Source organism: Odontomachus brunneus, unplaced genomic scaffold (assembly GCF_010583005.1).
Source record: "Odontomachus brunneus isolate Ranch 3 - 2012 unplaced genomic scaffold, Obru_v1 Obru_scaffold_038, whole genome shotgun sequence".
NCBI classification, from domain to species: domain Eukaryota; kingdom Metazoa; phylum Arthropoda; class Insecta; order Hymenoptera; family Formicidae; genus Odontomachus; species Odontomachus brunneus.
The window spans coordinates 287,758-297,606 of NW_022639488.1; the positions used below are offsets into that span (position 1 = coordinate 287,758).

Sequence of the window (9,849 nt, forward strand, 5' to 3'; positions counted from 1 at the left end):
ATATATATATATATATATATATATATATATATATATATATATATATATATATATATATATATATATATATATATATATATGTATATATATATATATGTATGTTCAGAACTCATGAAATGTTACTTGTGTGTGTATGTGGGTACAATGGGAAATATATTTTGGTATTTGTATAACTATAATATCACAATTATGTTTTTTAGCAAAAGAAATTGGTGTCAAAGAAATCTTTTGCCTAGTAATTGGTATAGCGTCAATGATGATGGTCTTATATGCATGTTGCTGCTATTATTCTCGCGCTGTAACCTATTTCCCCGTGTTGAGTTGTACACTCCTGCAACAAGACATTAGAAGTCTGAGATGAGGGTAGCCAAAGCGCCTGCATGAGGGCGCTGCGACAAGGCGAACGGGGACGGAGGCGCTGCGAAAAGAAAAAGAGGGAGGTTAGGTCGTCCCTCTCGATGTTGGCTGTGTGGCCATATTGCTTCACACTCGTCACAAAGGAACAACGAAAGCAGAGCGAAGGGAAATGCTTGAGTCGGAGTGACAAGTGTTGAGATCGTCTCTCATTGTTCAAGTATAGCAACGAGGTGACAGCATCGAGCCGCAATCTAAGAGGCCCCGATTTGAGGACGAGGATCATCATATTGTGTGGTGATACGGATCGTCGCTTGACAAAAGGTGACGCCAGTGAGGGCGTCCGCCGACACGTGTGATAAGTTGTGCCTTTGGTGACTTCACACCGAGGATGAATAACGTCGGTTCGCACCAGTTTCGTCGGGTGGCAGTAGATAGCTGTTCGGTACACATATGTGGAACCATGCAATTGAGGCACGGTTGATATCCGCACAGAGATGGTCAGCTTTACAACTGATGACCTACGTGCTGGACAACAAACGGACAAGTGCTCCGTTTTTTTTGCATAATATAGTTGACTCTTACAAAAGAGACTCTGATAACAGTGTTCGGCTATCGGCTCGAAGATCCTAAGATCGGCTTAGGATAGAGAGCGGCGACTATGATAACATTCAAGTCGCTGAGAGGACTTATCAAAAGGACAAGTCATAGAAACGACTTATAGCTAATATGAACTCTGACGGCATTGTTTCATATTACGCATAAGAACCTAAAGTAAGAGGTTCACTACGTTGATAATCACCTTAATTACCTAGGTCCATATGGTTTATAATGTTCTATTATATAAGGGAGATCAATAAAGAAAGAAGGAAATCGACATGTTCTAGATTCATTTCCCTGAGCACATCCAAATCTAAAGATTTTATATGAGTTGGTTTTCATCATACATTAACAATGTATATTGAGTTTATTTTATTAGATTGTGTTATATTGCGCTTCAAAAGTTGTTTTATTGTTTAGAGATGTATTGTGAATAAGAATAATATATACAATTTTGGATTATATTTAATTTTCCACATTTTTCCCGATATTTCATGCAAAAGACAATATATCACATTACTTTTTATTTCCTCTACAGCATAAACGTCCAAATGTTCTAATAAAAATGGTTGTGAATATAAAATATCTGTTTTCCTCAATTAATAATTAGTAATATTAATTTTATTATTTCTGCGGAAGATAAGAAAGTGCTATTTCAAAGACCGGGATCTCGCCTGTACCACCAAGGGCGGGGTTCCGAACCGAAAGACTGTCCACGGCGATGTCGCGCAAGTGTTCCGAGGTGTTAGGACCTCTCTTGTGGGACATTGTTTACGACAGAGTGCTACGCATGTTGCTCTCCCCGGCTCACATGTCATCTGCTACGCGGATAACACACTTATCATGGCCGGGAAGAGGGGGGGGGGGGCAACTGGGATGAGGCACTAGTCCTCGGAAAGGTCACAGCGTCAAGCAGTGACAAGCGTCATCCAGGCCATGAGGAGCTTAGGACTGCACGTGGCATCCCATTAAACTGAGATTATATTCTCCCATGATGGAGAACATAAGGTATAGGCACCTGCCAGGCTCCTGGTGAGCCCCCGTTCGGGTATAGGTCTAGATGAATATCTGGGCTTCCTGCTGGATGGCAGATGGAAGTTCGTCGCTCAGTTTCAGCATGTGGCATCCAAGGTTTCACAAGTCGGCAACGCCTTTGCCAGTCTAATGCGGAACATTGGAGGCCCCAGCTGGAGAATCCGCCGCCTCTATTTGAATGTGGTGGTATCCGTGGCCATCTATAGCGCACCGGTTTGGTCAGGCACCCTACAGATTTCCAGCCGTAGTAAATGGCTTTTTCGGAGCCAGTGCTACAGCTCCATGCGGCCGGTGGCACCTCATAAAACGGAGACTATATTCTTCCATGATGGAGAACATAAGGTATCGGCCAGGCTGAGAGTCGCAAGGGGCTACCGTATTGTATGCTACGAGGTGGCGGCGGTCCTGATTGGACTTCCCCCCTCTGTAGTCCCTCATCCAGCAATACGCTGAAACTTATTAGCGCCTGGCGAGGTTCTGGAGGAAGAGAGTGGTGATCACGACCAAGAACAAAGTGGCGGCGAGCCTCCGTACAAGGGCACGGGCGATAGTTCGGTGAAGCGAGTATCTCTCGACTCTCAGGTTATTCAGGTCCCGCACAACGGAAATCACCTAGCCTTACTTGCCCGAGTAGGTAGGCAGACGAGGAAAGAAACTGACCTTCCAGCTGGCGCATGCCCTTCCGGGCATGGTTGTTGGCAGGTCACGGCGAATAGGCCGGCAGGTCACGGCGCATTGCTATTATTACGGCCATGGTCGAGACATGACGCAGTACACGCTGGAGAAATGTCTAACGTGAGCAAAATGAGTCAAACTGACTCCGATGGAAACAATCCCGCGTCTGTCTCAGAGGAGGAAAAAGAACGCTCACTATAACGTGGGGAGTGGATTAATCCTCCTCCAAACAAATAGCCTTGCGCCCTCCCGGGAGGAAGCCAGAAAGATGTGGGGAGACTCTATCCTGGTGCGAATTCATCCCTCCGCTTTACCATAAGTCAGCCCCCCCCCCAGAAGAAGACAAACGGAGCTCAACCTGGGCGGTGAATCTGCCGCCCGAGGAGCCGGGATACGCGGTCCCTAGCACGGAGGTAAACCCAGCAGTAAAGAGGGGGTCGACTAGTCACTTCAGGGGCAGGGAGCCGGGGGAAGGGTATTTCCAGCAGCAGTTCCTCACATAACGCTTCGTAGAAGGCACTCCCCAGAAATTTTAGCCGGTAAGAGTCCGGCCTAACTCACGCCCCTCCCCAGAGAGCGCAGGTATTTATGAGGATTTCCCCTTGGTTAATAAAAAAAAGTTAAATAAGTTAAGTTAAATAAGTTAACTTCTAACTTGAATTTAATTAATTTTTACACATTAGCTTTAATCTTGTTCGCTTTTTTTTAAGTTAAGTTAATTTATTTCATTAATATTAAATTTGCGTAAAAATCATCGGTCGCTTTAACAGACAAGTATAAGACAGTATTCATAACCAAATCTTATATTTATGATCGCTTCAAATTTATTTTTAGATGCTGAACAGATCGTTTTATTGGCTACAAAGCATCTGGAAATGAATTTGAGATCATTTTTAATAAAAATCGGACTATGGCTATGGTCTGATTTATGCTTTCAGCACGCTTATGCTACAGCTCTACAAACGTCATTCTATCTTTTCTGTTCATTACATGCCAAACAAGGATAGAATAAAGCTTCCCTAGAGAGAAACGTGAGATCGGATAGATGTTTAATAGACGTCGGAGGCGTCGAGTCTAAAATAATGTCAACAAATAATATACGTAGACGTTATCTTTGTATTATTGTGTCGCTCGCTCGCTCTTCGAACCGTCAAACAGCTGTTCGCCATTCGCACTTTTGGTACCCGTTCGCTCGCGGATTCGTACGAAGAGTTCCCTTTGTCTCGGGAGCTCCTCCTCAAAATATTGTTTCCCCTCGCGTTTCCCCTCCTTACGATGCTTCGGCAGATATCAGCTTCATCCGGCTCCCACCTCGGGTTTGCGGATCGCGGTATCTGTCCGGGGTGGTCTTGTCGCCTCTTAGCGTCGGCCTAGAACTTTCTGGCCTGCGGCGATCCTCTCGTGACCCGTCAGTTCTCGGATTCGCCACGTTCTGCTGGTCTGCCGTCTGTCGCCTCCCCCGTTATCGACAGCTCCATGACACCTGCGGAATAATATATATCGGCTACGACAGCGTGCCCTGCCATTTGGCGGTATTAATTTCTATTGGAGGGGAGTCACCTGTTCTCTTGTGACCTCCCTCGACTTCTCGGCGACGAAGTCTCCTCCGCAAGCTTGGTTTCTCTGTCGCCGGTAGCTCCTCTTCCTGTTTTCGGGTCACGGAAGCACTCGCTACTTCTTACAGAACATACTCGAAGATTGCCCTCTGCGCCTCCCCCTTCGAACCGGTAGAGCGGCACATGATAACAAATGATTGCGACAACTCTTCTGCGCTCCTATTCTATCTTGTGACGGACGCTCGCTAGCCACCACGTCAGGTTAAAACAACTACTTGAGAAAAATAAACTTTTTCATTTTTATGGAATAATTTCTAAGATATGAGGTATATGAAAAAATGTTCCCTACAAAAGTTTTACAGTATTTAATACTCTTTGCAACGGCGTGTCTCGTTTTTTTTTATATCAAATTGTTTATGCCTCCCACCCCTTTTTACTCGTTACGTCCTGGTGAAGAACGCAACGTGACAAAAACCTTGGCCGTACATGTAGGTCGAAAAACGCGTCAGCGACCAGAAAGGTCGTTTTACACGGGTGTCGACGTACGGCGAGTGGTCCTTTTTCGATCAGAGAACCGAATTTTTTTATCGCGGGACGGACCAGGAGCGGATAATCGAAGGAAAAAGGGGTTGGAAAATGAAGATGAAATTTGGAATAAAAATTTAAATTCGGAATTTTAAATAACTCTAATTAGTTACATTTATTTCCTCGCGGCTCTTTACAATTTCTATCGCGATTAATTACTATCGAAAGGTTACAGTATCAAAATTATCGGGTACGCGTGTGTAAGTGTGTGTGCGTGCGTGCGAATGTATGGAGTGAGGATGAGTGTTTAATTTAATTGGAGGGTGGAGACGGAGGAGAATAACATAGAGGAAGAGATGTAGGAGAAGATGGAGGCGGTGAGAAAGGATACGGATCTGGTGTATGTGGCAGTGGTTGGAGTGGAAAGAAGGGTAAATTGTAAAATTCGTGTGAAATTGTTACGAATTATCCGGCATCAAAAATTCCGAACGATCCACCGGGATTATTGCGATTAGTCAACGTGGGAAAAAAATAATAAAACGGGGGAAGAAAAGTTCTAGCAAAGAAAACTTGTAAAACTTACTTTTGGTTAAATCTTGTACTTTAATGTGGGATTTAAGGATGATCAATGGACTCAGTCAATTCGTGGGCGACGTTTCTTCAAACTCCCTTCAGTTTTGGCGCGGTTGCACTTGCTAAAGAATGGATGAAGTGAGAGTGACTGCCTGTTCCGACGATATGTAGTGACGAAGAGACGAAGAGTGCCTTGACGAAGTGGATTGAAGTGCGTCGAAGAAGCAGGGAGAAGAGAGCAAGCACAGCGCGGGGTCGCGGTTTTATAGGATATCAGCTGGAGATGGTTTGGTAAGAAAAATATGAAATTTCAGGGATACTAGATGTTAGATTCGTTAAAGGAGGACGGCATGGGGTATTGTTGCAGCCAGTAATATGTGAGTAGATAGGGTTAAGGAAATTTCTTTGGCTGGAGTTGTGGGTGGAGAAAATCGTATGTTTAAAAGAGATAGTAATTGGAGGATTTTAAAAAGTGGTGAGAGAATCTTTGGATAGGGCGGAAGAGGGTGATGCAAGTTGGAAAGTATAACGGATATATTTTTTTGTTGTCTGGCAGCTCCTTTTGATCTCATGGATAAGATTCGGCGGACTGTACCTTGAGGATTAAGTAGTTTTTGGTTCCGTATTTTCCAGGGTTATCTGGGATTACAGTTGGAATTTTTATTGGGAAAGACAGGAAAACCGATTATGATTTGGAACTGTTTGTCGGATCCCGACAGCAGGAAGGAAAGATAAATTGTATAACTCACGTCCGCACAAGACGTAACAATATAATCCATCCATATATAATAGTAAAAGTTGGTCTCACATTAATCATTGAAAAACGTCATGATAACATCATGCTATAGGCGCCACATTGTCCAAGTAGATTGGTACTATAGATAAATATGTTACTGTAGGTAGATGAATATAATGAATTGCAGAAAAATAACACATAGACAATTGCATATATTTAATATATAATGTTTATAATGTATACTGTGTGTATATTATTATATTGTTGCGCTCACGCTTTTAAAACGAGAAGCTTTAATGTACAGCGAGACACGTCTTTACAGGCTCAGAATTAATACCGTCGAAAACACGACCACTCGCGACTACGTCTCGCTGTCAACTCTCCTTGACAGCCGCTGTTATTCTCGTTACTAACCAAAGCTCGTTCTTCTGTCTCATCAATACCGGGATCATCAAAAAGATCGAACCATCTCTAGTAGTGCGGACGCAACATTGTCCCCCCTCTCTTCAAATTGTCGTCCCGATAATTCAAGAGGGGGCTTTAGGAGATCGTTTTCCAAGGGCACCAAGATGATATCCTATTCTACTCTGAGCTACTGCAGCAGGTTATCGAGCTTCATCAGGTTCCAATCAATTTTCCTCTAGAATTCCGATACTGACTTCCAGGCACCAAGATGGCTTCCTGCTCCAGTCCGTGCTGCTGTTTCAGACCCTGCAGGCACCATCCTTCCAGGTCCAAGTCAGATCTTCTAGTAGGTCAAAGGGGTCGACGCTCCTCCAACCGTTGTATCCAACCGTTGCGTTCCCAGTCTTCGGACAAGGGGGGAGGGGTAGTACCCATACCAAACGTTCTTTGGCAAGAACACTCCAGGTCCCCGCCCCGTCATTTGCCCAATGCCCCACGGGAAAACCACGATCAAAAACTGTGGGTGGAGCGGTCTTCTCTGTCGATTCAAACAAAACTTTAAAGATAACTTCTTTCGATGAAACCAACAGCAAATCTTTTTCTAAAACAAACAAAAGAACAGAAGCGCGTATCCATTTTCGGAAAGTCGCTACCATTAACACGGCACAAATCAAGCATATTAATTCTTTTACTCAAAACCGGAAAACACAAAAGAGCAAACACGAATGCATAAACTTCCTATTTCTAGTTCGCAATGCGTGCCAATGTTGGAACCGCACACGCAAAATGGGGTCCAAACCCTTTCCACCGAACCGGCCCCACGAAGCTTGGCAAAATTCAATTTTCCTTTCGCTGTAACGCCGGGCATTCTGAACGGAAATGTATTCCCACAATGCCAACATTCTTTTCCCTTAAAACCTTTACTCCTTTCATTTTTTCCGTTCTTCCTCTCTACGCCCATTTCCTTCTCTCTTTTTCCTTTTCTCTTTTTACTTCAATTTCCCTTTTATCAAAACGACGAAATTTAGCTACGCAAAAATCCGGCTATAGCACTTAAATCTCGTTCTAACATATGTATATCTAAAAGTATAACTATTAGCATATGTTTAACTATACAGGGTGTCCCATTTTAAATTACGCATCTAAATATCTCGTCAGGGAAGCCATCAATCCGAAAATAACCCTTACAAAAGTTGTTGGGTTCGGAGGAGGAGATCGGATGATGATTTTCAAGTTCACCTTGACCTTGACCTTCAAGGTCATTTGAAGGTCAAATCGAATTTTTAAATAGAAACCCCTATTTTTTATCCCGAATTCGGAAAGAACGCAAAATTTTACGTTTGGATGGTACTTGAGGCTATTCTTTGGAATGACCTTCAGAGGTTATTTCAAGGACAAAATATTTGAAATTACGCACCTGAATACATATCTTGTCGGGGAGCCACCAATCCAAATAACTCTTACAAAAGTTGTTGAGCTCGGAGGGGGACATCGGATAATGACCTTCAATTTCACCTTGACCTTGACCTTCAAGGTCAAATCGAATTTTTTAAATAGAAACTTTAAAGTTATGTTAAGAGTCGAAATGACCTTTAAAGATCATTTCAAGGTATCGAACCGCTTACAAGTCTAGTATGACCTGAAAACCAAAATTGATCGTAGTTTGTTTTTTAAGATATTTGAATTAGTAGTCATTCGTATAAAATAAAATTGTTTACACCAGTGCCTGCGTTCAGTCATCGACATAATACATACATTGATGTCCAGGGCCCACGTTGATTGTGTTTCAACGAAGATTTGAATTTACATAGACATTTAAATTTTGTAAAAATGGGTTCATCAGTGTGAGTTTGATATACAAGTTCTCATATCTTGAATTTTTTTTTCCTAAACGTTATTAGCACAAAAAAAATTAATGTATTATGTGCGCAACTAAGTTATCGCTGTTTTTTTTATAAAAATGCAACTTTATTGTGAAAAAATGGTTACAAATAAATTATTCAAAGTATTTCCCATCGCTAGGTACAACTTTTTCCCATCTTTCGAGCAGAGCTCGAATACCGTTACAGTAAAAGCGTTCGTCTTGTGAGGCTATCCACGAATCAAGCTATTTCTTGATGTTTTCATATGAGCGGAACTGCTGATCAGCCAGACCATGTGCCATCGAACGGAACAAATAATAATCGGACGGCGCAATATCTGGGGAATATGGCGGGTGAGATAGGACTTCCCATTTGAGCGTTTCCAAATAGGTTTTAACGGGTTTGGCAACATGAGGCCGAGCGTTGTCATGCAGTAGAATCACTTTTTCGTGCCTCTGCTCATATTGTGGCCGTTTTTCGCGCAGTGCTCCGCTCAATCGCATCAATTGAATTCGATACCGTTCAGCAGTGATGGTTTCGTTCGGTTTCAACAGCTCATTATAAATAACACCGACCTGGTCCCATCAAATACACAGCATAACCTTCGCAGCGTGAATATTCGGCCGAGCCGACGATGTAGAAGCATGACCGGGCAGTCCCCATGACTTTCTTTTCTTTGAGTTGAAATAAGAAAATCAACACTTCCCGCAAATGACGATTATTTGGCACAAAATCAGACATTTTCACACAACCAAAAGTATATGACGCCAAAACAAAATCACTAACGTGTCAAAGCGGTTTGTTTACCATATGTCTAAGCTTGGTTCATGACATTTTGGATATGTCAAAATCGACCAGCACTTACTGCTGGAGCCATCTATTGACAAACAGCGGGAACTTAGTTGCGCACCTAATAATTGTGCAGAACGTGCCGGAGCCTATTCTCATTACAAAACTGTGGCTCTTTGTGCTGTGCGGTTAAGTTAAAATTGTTTTCTTTGTCGATGTTTAGTACTATCAGCGTGTATTTCATGATGAATTGTTGTAATTGGATACATATCTCAAATTGTAAAACTTGATAATAATGGTAGAATATTTGAAAATTTAATAAGGTAAACCCTAATAATAATAATGATTCTTGCCTTAATCGGCTGGTTTTTCTATGGTCTTGCCTTAGTAGGCCGGATAATGAATCTTGCCATCATTGGTCGGGTTCGTCGCGGTCTTGCCTTCATCGGCTGGACCAAAATAGGGCCCTAAAATCCATTCTGCTACGTCATCGCCGTGGGCCCTGGATATCGATGTATGTATTATGTCGATGACTGAACGCAGGCTCTGGTGTAAACAATTTTATTTTATACGAATGACTACTAATTCAAATATCTTAAAAAACAAACCACGATCAATTTTGGTTTTCAGGTCATGCTAGACTTTGTGACCGTTTCTCCGTTCGTTAGACGCAAGAAGACGACCAAAACTTCGTCTCCGCCGTTGCGGCGACGGCCGAGCTTGCCGGCAGCTCTCAAAA

The 9,849-nt window shown here is 42.7% G+C and overlaps 2 protein-coding genes across 2 annotated transcripts in view; one reads left to right on the plus strand and one right to left on the minus strand.

Moving 5' to 3' along the window:
• LOC116844028 overlaps window positions 1-2,865 on the plus strand; it is a 16,980-nt gene extending 14,115 nt beyond the window's left edge. Inside the window, exons 4-5 of the mRNA XM_032815093.1 lie at window positions 1,969-2,365; window positions 2,453-2,865. Coding sequence (XP_032670984.1) covers window positions 1,969-2,365; window positions 2,453-2,865 — 810 coding nt within the window. The remainder of the gene's footprint in view (window positions 1-1,968; window positions 2,366-2,452) is intronic.
• Window positions 2,866-6,313: 3,448 nt separating this feature from the next.
• The window catches only part of LOC116844025 (acyl-CoA Delta(11) desaturase-like), a 7,283-nt gene continuing 3,747 nt past the window's right edge, over window positions 6,314-9,849 (minus strand). Inside the window, exon 4 of the mRNA XM_032815090.1 lies at window positions 6,314-6,997. Coding sequence (XP_032670981.1) covers window positions 6,970-6,997 — 28 coding nt within the window. The 3' untranslated portion in view covers window positions 6,314-6,969. The remainder of the gene's footprint in view (window positions 6,998-9,849) is intronic.